The sequence below is a fragment of the Centruroides vittatus genome, unplaced genomic scaffold (genome assembly GCF_030686945.1).
Source record: "Centruroides vittatus isolate TY-2023 unplaced genomic scaffold, ASM3068694v2 contig_549, whole genome shotgun sequence".
Lineage (NCBI taxonomy): Eukaryota > Metazoa > Arthropoda > Arachnida > Scorpiones > Buthidae > Centruroides > Centruroides vittatus.
In genome coordinates, this window is record NW_027122325.1 from 2,960,960 (window position 1) to 2,984,280 (window position 23,321).

At 25.5% G+C, this 23,321-nt stretch overlaps 1 protein-coding gene across 9 annotated transcripts in view; it reads right to left on the minus strand.

Moving 5' to 3' along the window:
* Positions 1-23,321, minus strand: part of LOC136978689 (coiled-coil domain-containing protein AGAP005037-like) — a 526,382-nt gene that overhangs the window by 391,184 nt on the left and 111,877 nt on the right. The window contains exon 1 of one of the 9 annotated variants that reach the window (XM_067274448.1): positions 12,121-12,615. The exons of the other annotated variants lie outside the window; for them this stretch is intronic. Coding sequence (XP_067130549.1) covers positions 12,121-12,178 — 58 coding nt within the window. The 5' untranslated portion in view covers positions 12,179-12,615. Of the gene's footprint in view, positions 1-12,120; positions 12,616-23,321 lie in introns of those variants that run through there. 9 annotated transcript variants of the gene reach the window in all.

Consider the following 23,321-nt stretch of genomic DNA (forward strand, 5'->3'; position numbering starts at 1 on the left):
TTTGAAGTTTTCAACGCTGTTATACGAGAAAAATAGGGCACGAATCGAGAGAAAGTTATTATAAAAAATTAAAATATTCTTTTTCTGTAAATAAATATAAATAATTTTAATAATTTCTATTTATTTATAAGGAAAATATATTAAATAAAATTTAATAAGAATTTTATTAAATTTTATTTTATGTTATTATACGAAATAGAAAAATTTAAATTGCTTGAAATTTAAATGCGGTTTTGAATTTAGCGATTTTATAAAAGGTAAATAAAAAGTTCGCGAAAATAATTTTAAATAAATACATTTAAAAATTTTACGGTTTATGTGTAAATATGAACAAACTGAATAATTCAAAAGATTGACGGTTTAAAAAACATATATAATATTATCCAGAAACCTTATAAGTTTATGAAAAAAATACTACTAAAAATAAATTTAGAGATCAAAAACAAAAAAAAATTAAGTTTTTGAATAAGAAAACGAGTCTTACAATGGCCAAAAATGATTAAGATTGATGGATTTGATAAGATAGCTTAATCCACATTGCAGTTTACCCTTTCGAAACCGGATCGATCAGGTCAAGATGGGAAAATTCTGATACATTCCAGTCACGAAATAGTATTTCTTGCGATTTTTTAATTAGAAAAATGTTAAAATGATAATTATGTGTAGAGTAAATATTGATCCATTAACTGTTATCACTACTATCCATTGTAAAAAAATTATTAAACGCGAAATAAATTATATAAAGTACAATAAAAATTTAATTACGTTCTACAAACAATATTAAAAATATAGAAAATGCTTATTGTGACAAAAAAAAAAGGTCAATAAAGTTATACATTACAAACTATTCTACATTGATGTTTAATAGAGAGGGCGAGCACATTAAATACACATGTGAATAACTATTCAGTTTTGCGAATAAGAAATAGCCAAATAAATAATAATCCTACTCATTAACGTTCGGTTAAACTGAATAATAATTCAGCAGTCTTTCTAATTGAAGCAAGTATTAATGACAGTTGACTTGGTGCCAGTTGCATGTCCTAATTTGCCAAAGTATTCCGGTCAATGATAATGATTTAGTTGCGTCCAAAAATTTAAGTCGATGCATTGTGGCCATCTTTTAACTCTACAACTATCAAAAATAGAAGCAGAATTTTATCTAATAAATTAGATTTGAAATTTTGTCCATGCAATTTCTTTTTGATCTGGTCTATCTCATGTATCGAAATCACTATTAAATAAAATGGATCAAATAGAAATAAATTTGAAAATGCAAAAAAATCCCACAGGAATTGCAAATCTTCCATCGAAACCAATAATATTAGATGAAAGAAAAAATTGGAACTTAGAAAAATCGTAATACAAATTCAATTCATAGTTATTAATTAAACAGTGGAGCGTATATATAGCGTATATATATCCACATATATTTTTAAACAATGCAATGGGTGCTACAAAAAATAAAAATAAAATAACTTTCATCAAAATAAACCGATCCAATAATATTTACTTTTCTTTTAGATAAATACTATAATCTTCGAAAAACTTTTGTGGCAAAGATTGTTCTCTGACGAGATTTGATAGGATTTTGGGAGGTCAAACTGATCTCCGAGAACTCTAACGGAAAAAAAAATCTTTCGCTGTCTACTAAGAAAGCATCAATTAGTGTCCATTACTTTACAAAATCCCCCAGGAATGAAGTCTGATTGATGTCCGTGCAATTACTTTAGAAATTTTCTCTAAAGTATATTTGCATTTAAGAATTTAAATTTTGTGGATTACACTTTCTTTTATAATATTTTAGAGAAAATATAAAAATTCATATTGTCCGTAATGAAGCTCTGTAAAATCTTCGATTCATCGAAAACTTTTGTTTTAAATAAATACACTAATTCATTTTTATTGGGTATAAATAAATTACATTTGCAATGCTAGATGGAAGATGCAAATTAAATGACGGTTGTAACTTAAACTATTATTTGCTACATAATTTTGTTTTATTATTAAATTAATGTATACGTCTTTTCTTGTTATGCAGCATCTTACAAAAGGAAAAGGTTTTAAAATACCGAAAGCTAGAAGAACGTTGACACGAATTGTCCTTTGCAATCATTTAGATAGGAGATACTCCAAAAATCGATGCAAAGTGTAGCGGATCACTCGAGTGTGTACCCAATTTGTGTTTGACATAAAACTTTGAATTAAATCTGACAAGGCACAAAACACACAAAATATTCATGTATTCTTCCAGTTCCAGACATAATATTTCTCTTTGCTTTTGGATAATGATATTCTTTCCAGAAACCAGAAAAAATATCTCTAGAAAATTACTTAACATAACTGTAGCGAGGAATAAATGCGAATGTAAGAATTTCATAGAATAGTACTATAATGATAAATCTGTATCATATAATACAGTATATCCCGAACTGAAGAATATATCTTTGTTTATAATATAAAAAGCAGAATATAGATAGGAAAGAAATTTATCGATTCTTAAAAACGAATGAAAATACATTGAAATTAGATGCTAGTTCGTCATCAAATTATAAAATATTTAAGTTACAATTTAAAGCAAATATGCATTATTAATTAATTTAACAATTAATATTCTTTATACAAAATTTTAACTTTAAGATTAGTAAAAAAAAAACATTTTAAAAAGAAATTAAATCTTTTCATTCCAATGCTTTTTCAAAATTAAATCGCGATTGGATATTTTCTTGAGAAGAAAAGATTAATAGGTCCTAAATCTTTTTAATGCAAGCAGAGTTTACAAAAAGAAAATTAATGCGAAGTTCAGGCGTAATTTACAGACAATCCACAGTAATCAGTGCAAAAAAAAAAATAAAAAAATGATATTTTATTGTGCAGTCTTGTCCCAATGGAAAAAAGTCCTTCGACGAACTTAAAGAGGTCAATCTCTGAAGTCAGTGATTTGGTAAATTCAGACAGTTGGAAAGACATATTCGATCGATCTACAGTCAGCTTTGTTTCAGAACCCTAAATATCTTCTTTCTAAAAATAAAAATCTAAGTGAAAATGTGAAATATATTTGGAGTAGGCCTGAATCTGATCCATAGGTCTCATAGCAAAACTAATACAAAATAATTAAGCTTACAGTTAGAACCAAAACTGTAAAACTTCTTGTTAATTTTATTTCTGTAAAGTATATTTTACTAGGTCTATGTTAGTATTCTGAAAAGAAAGTTTATATTTTAAATGTTAAAGATTCCATTTTAATAGTTTTTCGTTTAATATAACTGATATTCAAAAAGACAATTTTTATTTAAATCTATATTTCAAAAATAGGATTCAACTTAGAATAAGAAAAAAAAAATCCAATTTGAAAAGGGTCATTACATTGTCAAGTGTCAGATATTAGATTTGCAATATATTATACATTAAATGAGCCGAGAATTTAATTTCTTTCTGCTAGAAAAAGTCTGACTTTTCTGCATATAAAAGCCATAAACTATTATAGTGTTCTCGAAGACAGTGGGAATTGATGAATGCGATCATAAAGAGATATTTTCCTATCAGTACATGCAACCGCTAAACAGAAATACCGAAATTCAGAGAATACGAGCATTAGGCGACATAAATTACTTGTAATTCCTAAAGTGAAGATGCACCATCTGGTAAGAAAACGATCATAAGCACGTTGAATATATCATTAAAGCAAGAAACGATTATTGTAATAAATCGATTCGAACCGATAGAAAACTTTATATAAGAATGCTGTGGTAATCGTAGAGGTACCGAAGACGGATAAAGCTGCACGTCAATTAATGTGCAGCTTCTGATACCGTTACATGTTCTGATAACTGTCAGTGCCGTAACTTATGGATATTTCGGCACAGACAGATTTTTCTACGATTTCGGCTTGATGTTGCTATCTACCTCGCAAAGATTTATATATCTTTAAACAAATTTTCTATTTAAAATTTCCACTATTTTGGGAAATAGGTCTCGTTAGACTTCGATCGTTTTCCTCAGTTAGGCGCCATTTATCTTTAACAGATCACTGGGAACAGAAATAGACAAGAGTAACTTAGTTTCTACCAACAAAGATTATGCAATCAGTATAGACAACTAAAGTTAATTAGTTCTGCTTCAGAATATAACAACAGAATAGCCAAGAATAAATTATTTAAACACTTGATTATAGACCTGTTTACAAAAGAAAATAATACTTAGATTGCATTTTCAATGAAATTTAAATTACGGTTTATTTAAAAGCAAGTGTATATAATATAAAATAAATAGATAAATTCGCATCTATCTTGTGATCAAACAACGAGAGAGATTGGCATGTTCAATATTTCTGTGCTGCCAGGAAAAGTTAAAATCGATAAACTGATACCGCCTAGTTATTGAACATAAAAGTTATAATATCAATGCAGGTCCGTAACGTCTCCTCATAATTTTATATATGCGTATTTTTAAAATATAATTCATATTCTATATAAGGTCTATGTTAAGGTTTATATTTTGACATGTTCGGTAAAATTAATAATAAAATTTATATTAATTGGATTTGTTTTTTATTTTAATAAATATGTAAAAGATGCGCACCTCATTATACATTACGTTTTAAAATTTGATAAATATTGATCAATTAATAAAGTGAATGATGAATTATTTCATAAACAAATTAAAATTATCAATATTTTTTGTTGTTATTTTATATATTAAATTGTGGTTTTATAATAATCGGATTCATTTAACAAAGAATCGGTATAAAAATTGTTTCAATATCTTTGCATATTTCGTAATTAATTTAAAAGAAATTAAATTATGATACGCTTTGAGTAAAATTTTAAGAAAAGAACAAAGAATCTTTATGCATATTTGATAAGAAAACAGTGAAAGCATCTTTTCTTTTCATGTAGTAACTCGACTAATGATTTTCAGTTAGATTGTTTATTCAATCGAAATAATATTATAACGTATAAAAATAAACGAGATTTATTTTTCTGGATCGCTTTTTATCGATTTCTTTGCTAAGGCACTAAAATACTTTAAAAATATTTTTTAGAGATTTCCATAAATAGCCGGCAAACTTAATTTTCTTATATGTATATATATATATAACGTTAACAATCACATAATTAAGTATTAAAAAATTTGATTTTAAAAAATGCATTAAATAAAGCTTTTCTTCAATATTTTTGTAAGAGTAACAAATAGATTAGATAAAATGCATTTCTTTTTATAGACCTAATTACTTCTAGTTTTAATGTAACAATATATTAGCCAGGAAGCTAAAAACTCTTTTGTAGTTAAAGGATTCCAAAAGCATCCATCAGGCCTTATCACCAATAACTTCTTTCAATCGAGTTCAATGCTACAGTGTTGGTTGAAGGCCTTAGGCAAGTTTGAGTCTACTTATATAAAAGAAAAATCGTAGTTTTTTCCCCCTTAACTTTTAAAATTTTTCACACGGTAAAGAAAGAAAACAGTAACACATTTCTAATTTCCATCGATATATTTTCTATTAATCTTTTTTTATAAGTTTACTTAAATGTTTACTTAAATGATTAAATGTTTTCAACATTTTTTAATTCTTGAGACGACAAATATAATTCTTTTATCGTCGTGATTTCAGTTTCAATTCATAATAACATAATAAGAATAAAAAATATTTTCTAGTTTCTAGATATAAATAGACTAAAACTAGTTTCAAAAGCAGCAACGTTAAAATATTTTATCGCTTAACATAAAGTCTTTTAATGTTAACATCATGGGCAGATTCAGATTGTTCGATAAGATTCGCCATCCGATTAAAAAAATTTTGAAATATTTAACTATTTTGATACGTATATACAATTTATAGTACTCTATAATATAAATAATTTAATAAATATATGCATCTTCTAAAGATATCAACGGGAAAAAGATGTAGCAAGAGATGACGAATATTTAATTTCAAACGAATTCTTATATTATGAATTCGAAACAAAATATGTATTGACCACATACGCTGCAAGTTTGTTACTGTATGAAACAATTGTAATAATATAAAGATAACATTTCGGAGTTACATTTAAACTAAACTTAAAAATTTATAATGAAAACTTTCATAATAAAATAAAAAGTATTATTTAATGTAATCATGATTAAGCATTACTTTTTATCTCTTATTATGACTTTAAAAATTCAGAAAAAAAGATAGCACATTTTAAATGTTTCAATTATCATCCATTTATCTGAAAGTAAAAAAGCCACTTTAGTAAGATTAATTCTAATCGCAAGTTTCATGTTTAATTCATAAATGCATATCGCATATTATGTAAAATAACGAAAGAACAAAATTATTACAATAATTAATCGTATATACTAGTATTAACAGGTCATTGAAACGAAAATGTATAAGAAGGCCAAAAGGATTATTAACTACTAAGGATTAAGAACTATTAAAGATTAAGGATTAAAACCAGATTTAAGAAGGATGTTTTAAATGATTTCGGTTAAGAAAGAAAAGTGTATTTCGTTGATAAAAATAATTTTTCATGGTCTATTTAAGAATAAGACATTTACTGCTTTTGAGTAGAACAGCACATAACCATATAATAAAAATAGAGTTAACAGTATGTACTGTACAGTACATTATGTTTGAAATTATACTCAGAATATTTCACTCAATTCCAGAGTATGCAATACCTATTAGACACTTAATTGTTTCATATCTGTATAGAATTTTACTAAATGTTCTTAACTGATTAACTGTTATAGGTCGTTTATGATGTTACGTTATACATTACACAATGTCGTCTACATTTGTCAGTTCAATCATTCGAAAGTCGATTAAACTCGCTGACGTAACTTTACCGAAGCAGTCTAATACAAATCATGAAGCCAATTTCAAACTAAATATCTTATTCTAATCGAATGCACATTTATAACGCATGCAACTATAACAACTATTATTGTCGAAATTGTTATGAGAAATTCATAATAATAATTTATTGCTTTTGCTTGAAAAATATTCATAAATGAATTTTTAACGTTAGCAACAGCAGAAAATAGAAATGTTAATTGCAGAAAAATAAACTGAATTGTTAATTAAAAATATCAAATCACGTAATAAACTTAACTAATAGAAACTTATTTTCTGACTGAAAACGTGTGCATATTATTCTCTTCGTATTTTTAATTTATATAAAAAGTTGTAAAGGATTCCAATCTCATTCTTTCTTCAAAACCTGACCAAATAAATCATTATTGTCTAAGGCAGAGTTTTTTTGTCAATAATTATCAAAATAATGAAACAAGAATCCTTTAATATAAGTAAACAAAGTTTATTTTCTTTTCATTCTGAGAATTCCATTGAGTTTTCTTTTTTTTAAGTTGAGACGTAATTATTCAATACAAACTTGAGTAAATTACTTATAAAAACTTCGACCCTAAGCCGTAATGTAAAGAATAGTTTACACTTAACAATTAAGTTTCATCAATTAATTAAATTATAATTTGATCTAACAAGTATTTAATCAATATTTAAATTTAAAAAGTTGTTCTATGAAAGAACTCTTCGTTACACTTTACACTTTTTTAAACTATAAAGACGAAATTGAGATAAATTTTATAGATATAATTAATTTTAAACATAAAAATATATCTTGTTTTTAATCTTTACGCTAATATATTTTCTATAATATCTTTTTACAGTGTTTATAATATTACTCACTTTATTAATAATTTTATATCAATTTTCCTATATAAAAATTAAAAATTTTAAAGTTAATTTCACTGTTTTATTTATTTTTAATTCTCCTATAATTTTTACGAGTTTAATAAAATTACACTAGTTTTATTAAACGCATCATATTACTGAACTTTTATATAAAAAATTGCTTTTATCATCCGAGACATTTTTAATGAATTAAATCGACGTGTACAACTATTGGATCATTCATTTTTCAAATTTCTGAAGTCCAACTCTGAAATAAAAGGAAGATAAACTGTTACGAAAAATGATTTGTTCTATATAAAATATTCAATGTTTCATAGTATAAATATTTCATTAGCTTTTTCTAGATTGTTTAGAATTTCCGATCAAAACTAAAGGTTGAATCATTTTTATATGTGATTTATTTATTTATTTTTACTTACGTCTTCAAACCACTAGCTATTTATAAAATATTTTATAGTTTTACTTAAGGCTTTAACTCACAGATCACCTCTTTTGAAAGAATATTTTGAGTCAGTGACCAGAAAAATCGCTGAAATCTTTTTCAGAACCATACTTTCAGATATATATAAGTAATGAAGAATACCATACTGGCCTATATATGTATACATTTCTATTGAAGATTGTTTTGGATTGGATTTCTTTCCTGATTTTATAGTAATTTATAATTATCCGTATTAATCTAGTTAAAATGAACTTGTGATGTAATTTAACAAAGGCACCGATAACGTAACTTTGTTCTTAATATAAGACAAAAGATATACGTGTAATATCTAAAAAAAAGCAGATAAAAAACAGTTACTTTAATCATTTAACTTCCATGATAACTTTAATTACTCTTTTTCTTTATTTATTCTTTTAGAAAATTTATAAATATATTAAATTCGGTTAATTTATCGAATAAGATAAGCTATACTAAAACTGTTGTAAATCATTTTTATACTTTATTAATTTTTATAGCTTCAGACTTCCTTAATATTTAATAATTTTTTAAATATTCACTCACTTTTCATATTTTTAAAGTTTAATCATAATTAATTACTTATATTATTCACATGTAATACTGTAAATAATACCGTTTAATTATTTAAATCCGAATTTTTATTGAATTAATGCCGAAATGATTTGATAATTTTCATACACTTCATATAAATTTATTATTTATATTTTATTAATAGTTTATTACATTAGTTATAAATACTACATAAAACGTAGACCTATTTAAGAAAAAAATTAGGTCTAACGATTTCATAAAATCGAAAATAATGTAATTTTACTGTTGAACTGTAATAGATCCGTAAATATAGCTAGTATCAGTAATATTTATGTGAAAAAAAAATATAAAAATTATAAAATTAAGTCTTAAAGAAGATATTATTCCATAATAAACATCGATGTTAATCTAAATTGTATTATTATTTTCCGATTTAAAATTTAATATCAGCAACTTTTTAGCAATGTAAATAGCAGAAAATGCGCATTGGAGCAAAAGGCATTTAAAGACGATAGCGCAGAATGGAAGCAAGTAGAGGAGTTTGTCATAACAGAGTATTTTGGTGAACACAAGATAACGTACCACAGATGGTTGATTCCTTTTCCATCCCATTGATCTCTAGATACTTGCAAACCTAAGCGAGTAAATTTCTTTTATCGACTGATTTGCTAATATGTTGTCGCAATCGTTAAGCTTAAAGCGACTAAGATTATATATAATAAGAGGCTTTGGAAATTTATAAATGCTTATCATTTTATCCGAAATATGCTTAATGCTGAAAAAAGGGACAAAGATCTACAACAATCAGAAACTCAAACAAACTATTTGGTTTCCTTAATGGACTCTTTTTTTCTCTTGTCAACCGAAAACAAACACCTATTTGACAAAAGGAAGAAAAGTCTATAAGGTCGATAAAAGCACTTTCGAAAGGTTTTTTAAAAAATTATTCCTTAAATTCCTTATTATTTTTTATTTAAATTTCCATAAACTTCATTTCACAGCTTAAGTTACGATTACAAACACCTAAATTAAGTTGATAGTTTTAAATTAATGAGTTACTTTACCTTCATATAATTAATACAAATTAATGTTTATTTAATATTAATTTGAAGGGCTTAAATTATTCTTGTTTTACATTTTTATTTATAATTTTTTGTGAAAAATATGTAATACATAAGTTGTAATTCGATAATGAAAAGCTGTTAATAATAAAAAAAAAATTTACTGACATTACAATTCAATTTTAATTCATTAAATAGATTTGAAATTTATGCAAATTATTGATGAAAGAAAATAATATAAATGAAAAATGAAGTAAGTCGTCGTCGTCTTAACAGTTAAATATCAAGAAACATTACAAGCATAATTAAATTTTGTACAAGAGTAATAGGATATATAGCAAGTAAATTTTTAGTTAAGTTGAATACTTAAGTAATTGTATGGAGCCATTAAAGAGATTAAAAACGTTAAATCACTCTCAATAACATTTACAAAACAAAATTTTCCGATTTTGAAATTAAATTATTTTATTTATTATATTTAATCAGTCCGAAGATTAAATGATTTTTCACTATAGCCTATTTCTTAACGTTTTTCGCCGATTTAATCTATATAAAACGCAATCTGGTATATTACTGCTAAAAACAAAAGGTATATTTATATGTAAGCTATATATCGTTATATTTAATTCTTAACGAGAAAAAATATGCCAAGAAAGAGGAAGAAAGCGTTTTGCAATTCACTATTATTGGTTATTGTTATAAACAGTTCTATTCAAAGGTTAAATGAATTCAATTCATTGTCCATCAGATTTATAATTGAAGTGCATCGTGAGGGAATTTCCTGAGACTATAACAGTTGAAACTTTGATTATTGTTAGTGAATAAAGACTCAAATGAAATTTATAAACGAAGTTAGAAATAGCATTAGAAGTTTAACATCGATATAATTGAAAGAGTGCAGTAAAGTAAACGAATATCGATTCTACTAATTGCACAAAAATAATAGTCCATAAATTTTATTTATTATCTAGGGCATCGGGAAAAACTGAAATTTAAGAGAGAAGCCGAAGAAGAAATCCGATTTAGTAAACTGTAAAATACAATTATTATTTAAAATATAAAATTAATTACAGAATTATTACAGAAATGCATTTAACAATTCGAAATAAAATTGATTTTCCTATTTTTAATTAATTTTCTAATAAAAAAAGTTATCTTCAACTAAGAGATTTGCTTTTCAAAATCTCAATAATCCTTATGCTGGTATACGCCTTACACCTATGAAATTTAATTGATATTTTTCGCAATCAAAATCGAATAAATAAATTTTTCAGAATGATTTGGGGTGAATGATTAAATAACAACTTTGCTAGAATTTCATTCAAGAGAAGTTCCTCACTGATATTGGTTAGTAAAGCATGCATACAAGCCAAATAAATCTAATCAAGTAGCTCGATAACGATGTTACAAATTGCATTCAACTATGCATGTTGCATTCTAATGTTCAACAAATCGAAAAATAATAGAATTGTGTGTTCATCGAAAAATTTTTTATATATTCTATTTTGAATAAAAGTATTCAAAATAATTATGTAGAAACATTTATAAAAACGTAGATATTAAGCTTAAGTAAGCTCGCGATTAACTTTAAAATAAATTCATATTTGCAGTGTAAAATTATTGAAATTTTAAATATTTTCTAAAGAAAAAGATGCAAATAACTATATCATTCATGTATACATATCAATTGACATATATGAAAATGACTGTTCGAGAAGATGCGACGTCCTACATAGCAATTTCCTGTGTGGAAACAAGATGAGGGAGGATGGCATCCTTCAACAAGGAAACTGGAAACTCAAGTGTATTTGATAACATACACATTCCATTTCATTTTTCGTGTTATACAATTTTTTACCTATTTTTCGAGATCTTTGCCAAATTTCAAAGTTGAAATTATTCTATTAAAAACAAAAATAAGAAGAAAAAAATATATTAAAAGTTGTCAAGTTTACATTCTTCCATTTTAAAAAGCGTGACATAATTTTCTTTCTAAATTATGGTTTGGTCGCCAGAAAATCAAATTTATATTTCGAAAAATTCCTAATGTCCCGATGACGTCCTAGGTGATGTGGGAGAAGCACTTTGGCATTTTATAGCTGCTTCTAAGCTATGTCTTGATAATTCTATCGCATTTATCTATTCATAAGTGAATAAACGTTTCTAGAGAATTAGGAATACGGTTTAAACGGATATGTTTACTCGATTAATCTATTAAATTAGTTCATATAATCATAAGGTAAATGAATATTTAGTATAGACAGTAGTTTTATATTAAACGATATGAATTATGTATAAAAATAACCGTACGCAATAAAAGTTTAATCATTGAGTTATACTCTGATTAAAATTTAATCGGATCTTACCTTTATTTCTGACGGAACTCTGGCTGGATTTCATGTAATACATATATCTGTAGATCATTTTATCACCACGGCCTTAGCCGGGTGCATGTTTCAACATGTTTTTTAAAAAATATATCACAAGATGTAGATATCCATTACAAAAACAAAAAGCAATCTTCTAGTAATCGTAGTTGATTTATCGAAACATGTTCCGTTCAAAGAATCACATAGAGCGCAGGAAGGAAATACCTTGACAGAGAACATAGGAAAAGAATCACAACAGTCCAAATGCACAACTATCTTTGCCAACATCCACACTCGCGACTGGTGTCCCGCTTGCAATGCAGCTGCGCCTCATGCTTCCTTGATCAATATGGACATGGTTGTCTCCTCACTCCCAAACTCCCGTTTCAGCAACTTGGCAAAACTTTGACCTTACAATCTTAAATCTAAATGGATTTTTATCCAGTCACTCTTGTAATACAAAAGATTTCTTTAAAATAATCTCATCCTTAATTTTTTTTAATTTTTATTTAAGCTTTTACGAGTATAAATTTTGTTTGTCTTCGATCTAAACTAATTCTCTAATATAAAAATTTTCTGCATATTCAACTGGATAAATAATAATAATTTATTATTTGTTCACTCAAATAAGGATTTGAATTTTAAATACAGTATATTTTAATGTAAAATCTTTCAAGACTTTGTCAAAAAATTTTTGTAAGAATTTTAAACGTTGTACTATCTGCTTATTTGAATAATTTATAAATGCGAACACAGCATATTTATTAGCTCTTTTTTTAAATCAGAAATTTACATTCAGTATTTCATATAGTCGAGATCTAACTAATATAATTAAAATTACAAACCAAACATGTTTATCAAACAATATTTTAACTAAAAAATTTAGTCTTATTCCGAATCTTCTGTACAAAAAAAATATTTTTTTAATTCAAATGAGATCTAACAAAGAAAAAGGCAATTCTTGTTTGTTTCTATTTATATTATTATTGAAAAGGGCGATTTCTTTGGGTATATCTAATGAAGTTTTCCATTTTCCAAATTATTTATTTTTTTCATTAAACAATGATTTGGATAGTTTTCATCTAGACTTTATACTCAGGGGTATAATTTCACTTTAGTCATTACGCTAATGCTATACAAGATTTCTTCAGGTAATGCCTTAGCGAATATTCGTTAATAATCGACATCAAAAGAGATAATGAATAATTTATAACAAAAATGTCAGATTTAAATCAGGTTGAAATAATATTTAACATTTTATTGATTTTTCTGTACATTTCGCATTAAGCAAAATTCTTCAAAAAGAACATTCTACAAAGAAAGTCAGACTTTATCTTATCTGTAAAAATTATCAGTATTTGTATAAAATAGTTTTATCTTTTTATTTTTAAAAATACAGAAAAAGTTTAATTTTTTAGACACGAACTTAGATATTTTCGAAACGAACGTTAAAAGCTTTCTCGGATTATATCGTTCTTTTTCCTTTTACCGTTATGGATACACAAGCTTTAAGAAAAATTCATTTGCAATCACTATATTGAGTTTATATATATATAAACGTTACTAAACGGAGTAAATCTATTTGAGATTTATAAAAGTTTTTGGAATATATTTATAAACGATTTCTTTCTTATAGTAATGTTATCTAAATGTAGAAAAGAAACCTTACTTCTTACATATATATATTTTATTTTATTTTTAAAATACTTGGCAGCGTTCATAGCCAGCTTGTTAGCGAGCCAAGTTTTACTATGCCCAAGAGATCAATAGTTGCCACACGCTATCTTAGGCTGCTAAGGTTTGAAAGAGATCGCTAGGTGTTAATTATCAAGAGCAAATAAATCTTATTCGTTTACTACAGATTTCTTCAAAATTACAATTTCTTCCTTTTCTCGAGAATTTCTTAATAACGACAGCATTATTTATATTTCCTGCATTTAGAAAAGAAAAAAAAAAGTTTTCTGGAAACGTATTTTTATTGTCCGCTAGAAATTAATATATTCTTTTGAACATTTCTCTACTGTTTTTTTTTAAATTCGTATATATATTAATACAAATTTAATGGAGCATTTATAATAAAAACTACGAACAATGCAAAGAGTTTCAAATGAAATATTTGAAATTTAGAAGTAAACGCTTCTGAGACTGAAAATTTCTTATTATTAAAATAGATGACTGTTATAAAAATGTTGCAAATATAAGTATGAACTAATGTAAATAAACTTTATAATAAAGAAAATATGAATCTATTATTGCAAAATAATTGTTTAATGTTCAGCGTATAATAATTATTGATTAAATGCAAAGTTTTAATAATTACTTTTTATAGTAATTGTGCTTAATTACTAGCGCTATAACTTCAGAATGTCTGAAGCGACAGTCAAAATTGATTGGAGATTTATTGTAATAATTACACAAAAATGTTCTTTTATTATATAAAATTTCAATTAAAATATAATAACAATTTAATATTTGAAAGATATACTCATTTATTTCTAGAACAGTTTTAACCCGATGCCATCATCCGTTTAATATAAAAATAAATGGTGTCGATTTCTTGCCAAATAAACTATAAAATTCCTGTATAAAAGGATATAATTCAATTTAATATTTAATTCAGTAAACAGTAGAGAAATTTAATTAAAATTACTTTTTATTGTTTTTTCTTAAGATGTTTCTGCTTGGTAATATCAAGCTAATTTAATAATCGAATGTGCAAAAGTGAAATCGTTTATGGTATGAAAATACATAATAAAATTTGAGGTATAAGACATAGTTTAATGGCACTAATCCAATTTCTTAAGAAAAAGAAAGTGAGAATTGTATTTTTAACAAGAATCGAAGAAAAACATGAATCTTTCGTGGAATCATGCCAAAAAGTGAATCATTTATGAATTCCCCATAATGGATGATATACTACTTGAGATTTCTACTCGATATATAACAAATAAAATCGCATGGGAACAAGCAACTCTGTATTCCGAAGAAAATCGTACGGATGTGCTTTGGTTATGAATTGGCACAATGCATTTCTAGTGAAAATTTTGTAGAATTTTAACTATGTCAACAATGCTATTAGTAATAAATATATTTTGACTGAAGTCTTGAAGGAGAAAATATTTAGTCGACTGGAAAAAATACATGTAACTGAAAAATTGAAAATTACTATTCGAAAATTGAAGTAACTTAGTACAGTAGCTGTTTTATAAAATTTACAATAAATTAACTACATAAAATTACTTTACACGCGGCCAAACGGAAATAATAATTCACAACACTTTCTAATATAATACAAATATTCTTTCAAGCACATACTACTGCGTTTTATAATATGCAATTGCTTAAAAACATGCAGCAACCACAACTACGATAAATTTAGTACAGATATTTAAAAAAAATTGATTTCTGAACAAATCTTGAATATATGATTTTGCTTCTTTGGTCTTTTTAGTTTATAACAATCGCATTATTAAAATAGTACAAAGTCAGAAGAAATAACAATTCTTAGTCATATTTTTATTCATTCTAAAATAATTAGTTTTAAGTTTCTTTAAATTTAATTGTTTATTTTCAAGGCCATTTTAACCATTTCAAGGCCCTCTCATTTCTTTACAGATATTATACTAATACAGATATAGAACAAAAATAATAATGAACTGTGAGATATGGCCCTAAGAAGGCGAGGAACCCGACCACAGCCGGGCACGCCCGTGGATTAGTGCAATTCTGTTTATATGCTATTATTTTATATTTGTATTTTCAGTAGAAACAATCTCTTTTAATATAAAAAGAATATCAATAAATCTTCAACTAAAGACAGCGTTCCTCAATAGCTTTTTTGTTGTTGTAAATGTTTTGTTTTTTTAATAATTTAAAGAGACTTTTGAAAAATTAACCTGACATTTTTCAATTCTTTTATATTTACTATTACTATTAAATAATAATCAGAATCGTAAAAACCTTGAATTATAAATTTAGTATTCGAAAGCCAACTCAACTCCCTAAAAAATAAAATAAAAATGCAAACTGTAAAACTTCAGAATTACATAATTATAAAAAAATTATATAATTTGAAAAAATGGGCAATTAAAAAAATATTACTCTATCAGAATATATTATAGAATTTATTAATAAAATGATCAAATTCATTGTAATTAATAGAGTAATTCATTAAGACGTTAAACATCTAGAATAATTAATTGCATATTAAATGAATCACGAAGAACTGCTTTAGATTTGTCGAAAGCATAAATTTATTTGGTTATTTTTATAATTAATCGATTTATTATTTTAAATTTTATAATACAGGCCCTACATCAACTACGATGATTGATTGATTAGTTAATGCGAGGTACCAACACATTAAGTGTATATATGGCCGGTCACAATTTCGCCCATTAAGGGCGAGCTTGATTCGCAATGAATTTGGTTAGCATAAGTGAAAGATAAAGTATGGCGCTCCGATATAAATCAAACTTCTCTCAACTATTGTTGGATAGTTAATTCTTTTAATATTTAGCAATAGTGTATCAACAGATTCCTCGAAATCTCTATTCGATCGAAATCTCTATTAATATACAATAATTACATTTATTTTTATTATTTGACATATGAAAAGCATACTTTTATTTAAGGTTTAATTATCTAACTGCTTTAATAATCTATGGTATTCCAGCAATGGAATATCAATAAAATCAATAATTGATATTCCAACAAAAGTATAAATTGCCAAATCTTATTTCCTATAGTTTATATTACCATTCGTTTCCAATATTTGAAGATCTAACTCAGAAAAATTTTGAAACCCGTCTCCAAGAGTAAGATCTACTCTTTTCGACGATAGGTTGTGAGGTTAATGTTACCTTAGGAGCCAAGATGGCGGCTCGTCTCTGATTCCAGCAAGAAAACAGTAGGACGCACGTTCTAACCTAACTTAACCTATTCTAATAATTTGGTTGCTAATAATTATGGTTATTTATTAGAATAGGTTAGGTTAGGTTAGAACGTGCATCCCACTGTTTTCTTGCTAGAATCAGAGATGAACCGCTATCTTGGCACCTAAGGTAACATTAACCGGTTGTGACATGTTGCTTCAGAAACAGCGGACATAACTTCGAATTCTGGTCGTTAGAATTAAAATATATATATTCAGCAGTATCCAAAATTATATGTGACTTATCTTCAGTTATATAATTAGCTCTTTATGAGGAAATATGGAGAAAATAAATTAATGTATAAAAACTAGATTCGGTTAATTGTAAGTTACAATGAACAAACCTGCATCTTATTGTTTATAAACTTGTTAATTCCAAATAATTTTATTCTGACTTAAGAATATTGACAGAAAGAATATTGACAGAATATTCTTCCGTACGAATTATGCTTGATAAAATGACAGATAACAGATTAAAATATATAAATTTTGAAAATTGTTTACATTAAGGCATACTGTTGACATACATTTTATTTCTTTTCGTGTTTTTATGATTAAAACATGAAGTAGGGATGACTTTAATGCTTTTTTGATCAAATTATAGAGCATAACTTAAATTCTATGAAAAATTTTTTGTAATATAACAGAATTGTTGATCCATTCATCTCCTTTTCTAATGAAAGTTTCCAGAGGAATGAAATATTGTAATTGTTATATAAAAATTCAATAAACTGTTTAGCTGTGTCATTTTGAAATAAACCTCCATTTAAATCACAGGATTAATATTTGTCGTTCATTAGTATTATTTTACTCTATAGTACAGAATCTATACTATACGATTTTTGAATAACTCTTTGTGTAAATAACTTAAACAGTAAAAGAACTATTTTTAATTAGGATCAGTAGATGTTTCGTTTTCTTTAAATTTATTCAACTCTTTCATTAGATGTAGCCTAATTATGCTACACAGAACGAATTCTAGGAAAACATGCTTGAAGTTGAAATACAGCGACTACCTTTAAAAGGCAGCTATTTCACTAACTTTTTAAAATAAAACTAGACACAAATTACGACTTCTTTTATGTCCCTGTCACTGTCTGTTATTCAGACGTTTCACTGTAAATTGATGGAAATAGAAGATTCGAGATTAAAGTAACAAAAGTCACAAAATTCTAAACATTATACAGTTTTAGATTTTAAATTTAAAACATGTTATCTTGTTCAAAAAGTAAAATGTAACATCCCAATGGGAAATTTATCTAATAAACTACAGTATTTGTGGCATATCTTTATATCACTGTAAAAGTCTCGCGGGTACAATTCTATCTCATTTAATCAATCTTGTCTTTATCGCTATTATTCTTTTAAGTTTATGCTCATCTATCATATAAATTTTAAAATTCAGTCAGAATATAATAAAAGGAAAAAGTCATAATTTTCTTTCTTCTGGTAATTAAAATCTATCAAAAAGAGAAATTTAAGTATAGGTAACTAACGTGCATTGAAATATTCAATCATAGATGAATGATTTGTGTAAAAATGAAAAACAAATGCTTTTTTAACAGCCTATTTTTATATTATTGTTACGATAAATTTGAGAATTTATAATTCTACAAATCATATTACAAAATAATCATTGCTTATCGGATTATAATAGGGTATTTTCATACTTGTTGCCATTTAAAGCATCTCTTACTGTATCATAAAATAATAAACCATAGATTTATTATTCTTATAATAAAAAAAATCTAAAATGAGCTAAGTGCAATTTTATACTTTGATTGTTAATCATTGTTAAAAATATTGAAAAAAATAATATTGAATAAGATGATTAAATCTTAGGTTATCTGAGATTATGTTATAAACTTAAATAATTTCAATTATTTAACGAAATTTAGAAGGAAATAAAATAATTTTTATATATCATTTGCAAATTCTTAAGCACTAGTAATTATTATAATTAAGTTACTTTAAAAATATGATATAAAAAACCGGAACCTCAATTAAATATTCCTTCGCAAATTATAGAACTATTGTATAGCAAAATCAACAGATTACAATGAAAATAATTAATCGGGCTGTATTTAATATATGAATATAAAAATAAAAAACTATAAAACCCAAAAAGAATTTCATAAATTTACCACATAAAAATTTTCATTCTGAAAATAAAACTTTTTAATTATGAACAGAAAATGGGGAAAATTATATTCTTACATATGTATAACTTGAAAATAATTTCGTAAATCTTTAAGCTAAATTAATTATTTTAATGGAAAAAATATCCGTTTATAAACAGTATTTACAAATAAATATAAAAATTCGCTAAAGTCATGTTGTAAATCATATTATATGTGAATGACAATAATAATAATAATTAATAAGTTTTATTTGGAAATTCTGTATTAGGCTACAAATAATTGAATAAATGAAAAATTCTGTATTAGCATTTTCCTTAAATATCTTTTCATTGCCATAAATTTCAACTCATTTAGATATATATTATTTGATCGATTATACGTTATTCAGTAATCGATCAGCAAGACCATATATACAACATAAATTTCTACGTAATTGAATTAAGCAAGTGGTTTTGAACCATTTCTTCGATTCAATTATTGATTTTAAATTCTAATTTATTTGTTTAATCGTATCTAAATTTTTATTATTAATGTATATTTCTAATCACACAGAAATGTTTTCTATGGTTTATCGATCATTTTAAAATTCTATAGAAATTTTTATCGTTTTCAGGCTTATCATTAAAAATTCAAATTTACAAACTAAGCATTTTTTCCGATCGGAAATTTAAGTAGGTTATTTTCAAACTTCCTTCATTCCTTTTATGGATAATATCTCATCCGTTAAACTTCTGGTAAAATCGCATTCTTGACATTCATTGTTAATGATATTCTTAATAATTTCCTAACATTTTTCTTACAAGATTTTATAAACCGAAAAAAAAAACCAAATTCAAACGAAACACCTCTAAATTTAATTAAAAAATTACAGAAATATCACGCATACGAGTTGTAATTGTATACAGATTCTAATAAATTTTAGTAAGTTTCACATAAATATCATAAATTGATTTCTTACTATTATGCTTATCTGTCGACAAACATTGAAATCAAAATAATAAAAAATGTTAATATGAAAATCAACAAGGAATAAAACAAAAATAATGCTGGCTTTTAAAATAGACAACTGTTATTGATAGAATTTTAAAAAAAAATAATTTATGTGAAAATACATAATATAAAAAGTGTTATTTATTTTTTGCACTCCATTCTAGATAATATTTTATAGTGTGTGAATGTATCTGTGTATGTAGGTATATATATATTATATATATCTTTCTTGGATTTCCCTGTAAACGTTTTGAAATTTTTACCCGAAGCAACTTTACGTCATTGGCAAAATAGTGTATTCTTCCGGGACATCGTTTTTGATTTTACTTGGCGTATTGAAGTGACACAGTAAATGCTAGTGATTCTCAGACTAGAGTGGTTTTATCAGTTGGAATGTCAGAATTTAAGCTTAGACTTTTCAATCTTTTTTTTCTTTGGAATTGGAAATAAGAAAATTGAATAAAAATTCAAACACACATTTCTTGGTGTCTTTGTATTAAAAAATCCAATCTGAAAATACCGCTATCGGATTCCATTAAAGAGAGAAAATTAAAATACAGTAACAATCCTAATTATACGTACATTTTAGATAATTTCGGTTTTTCTTCATGAAATCAATATAGAAAAAATTAAAACACGAATCTAAATTTTTTCCTTACTTGTTCATAATTTAAAAACAGAAATTAAGAAAATTGATAATAAATGTAAATGTTGTCCAATGAAAAAATTAATAGATGTTGGAAATCCAAAATATTTTTATAATGGTTAAATATTTTAAATTATCATAATAATTTTATTAACATTTTAATAGAAATTTTGGAAAAAAAATGTAAAATAAAAATTAATTTTATAAATATATGTACGAAATTTTATGCGTATTTTTTTTTTTTTTTTTTTTTTTGTATAATAAAAGATTCCTATAGGCTTAGATATTTGTACCGCAGGCAAACCATTAAGCGAGAAAGTCGGGAGTACAAATTCTGAGGGTAATTAAGGAAGTAAATTTGGCAAGAAATAAACGAAACGAAAAAATAACAACGGACATGATACAGGACGTTCTTTTAGAAATATCGATTTTAAAAATCACATAAAACTAAGCAATATTGTGCCTTCACTTGTATTATTACATCTTTTGAAATATTTTGTTCATTTTTATGAGATTCTCATCTAAAGACTGTTTTTAAATGGATTTCCCCCTTCCCTATTGTTTCTATGTTAAAATTCTCGCATCTTGCGACACAATATAAATTAAATAACAATTTTAAATATTTAATTAACATTTTTTTTAAATTTTAATATTCAAAAATACAAATTTATTTAGCAATTAATTACATTTAAATTCCCTTTTAATTACAAAATTACTGACAATAAAAAAGAACTCCTATTGGAAAAGTATCAACGTCACAAGAGAAAAATCTACAAACGAAAAACCGGAAAACAAAGTTGATATCTAGAAATGTCTTTGTTCGGAAGAATGATTTCTTTCGAATTATGTCCTGACTGAAATATTTTTCTTTTCTCTATATCTTCTGATTTATTAGTAGCGTTAAATGTAACAGAATCTGTTCACTGAAGGCTACACATTTATCCAAAATTTCAGCTTAAATGCCCAAATCTATTAGAAGACTACATTTTATATTTCCGATTAATTAAATAGAATAATATGGCCAGGAAAAATGTACAAAAAAACAGAGTTAAAGTAATTTTAAATCGCTGGCATTCTAAGCACATTTTCTAACATTAGAACATAACACTAGGTTTAAAGAATAAAAATTGAGAATAATTCAGTTGAGTTTATGAAAACATCTCAAAATAAAATTGATATAAAGTCAATTTTTTTAACAATGAACTCAAAAGAATTCTAAAACAGCTTTTGTAGTTTCTCAAAAGATTTTAGGATATTCAAAAAACGTGACAGGAATTCTTGATAAATTCAATAGAACGGATGCACGAAATCAAAAACAGAAATTCTTTTTTATTTTACTGGTGATAAATTTTTGCGGTAAGCAAACAATAAACAAACTGTTTTATTTCACATTTCGATTTGTTAATTATAACTTAAGAGCACGGTAATATTTTTTGGTGATATTTCCTCATCAACATAAAAAAATTGCACTTAATTACAATGTTATTTTTTCTTCTTCTTAGTTTACCACGTTTTTCTCTTAACACGTCCTCCATATTTATTAAAACAATTTGCTTATTTTTTAAAATAATTAATTATTAACCATCTCAGTTATTGGAGAAAGGAAAAATTAATATGAAAAGGTAGTAAGCACTTTTTACAACATTTTATTATACATAGATTATTCCTACCGATCAAGTTCATTACACCGTGTCTGAGAAAAGAAAAGTAACGAGTAAAACTACTGAACCGTTCTTATCTATATTAAAGAGAAGTTTCTGAATATTACTGTTTTTTTCGTTGTTTTTTCTTTGCTTCATTTTATCTAGCGACATCTGGATTTGATCGATTGAACTTCTAAAACTGACAAGAGAAAATGTTGCCAAAGGAAATTAAGCTCCTAAAATTATGTTTTGGCTCTCGCATCTGCTGTGGGATTTAATCTAAAATATATATATTTATATATTGTAGTGTTAAATAGATTATATTCTGTAATCTGTTTAATTGTAGTTTTAATAAACTGTAATTAAGGCACAGTATATATACCACTGACGAGAATTCGCTATTCTCAGAATTGTCTAAATATATCCTATCGTTATCATAAATCATTGAAAAATGAAAAAGTGTTGTGCAGTCATTCATAGAAGCAAATGAAACAAAATCAGGATGCACTGCAATCTTGTTCACCAAAGATATCATTTTTCAAATCTATTCTATCACACCGCATCGATATAAAAATTCATCTCTCTAAATAATTTTATGCTGTCGAACGAGATAATTTAATAATAAATAAATGGAATATTGATTACACAAAGTTTAAATAAATGTAATTAGATATTAATTGATTTTTAAGTAGTCTTTTTTCTGTGTGTCTTTGTATTTCCTGATTGTAAATTGCTTTCTCTTTAAACTTGAACAATTTTCTTATAAAAAAAAAATACAGAACTTTTCTGACTCTTACATGGGTTTAATTTACTATCCACTTTTAAAAACTCGAAAAAACACGAAA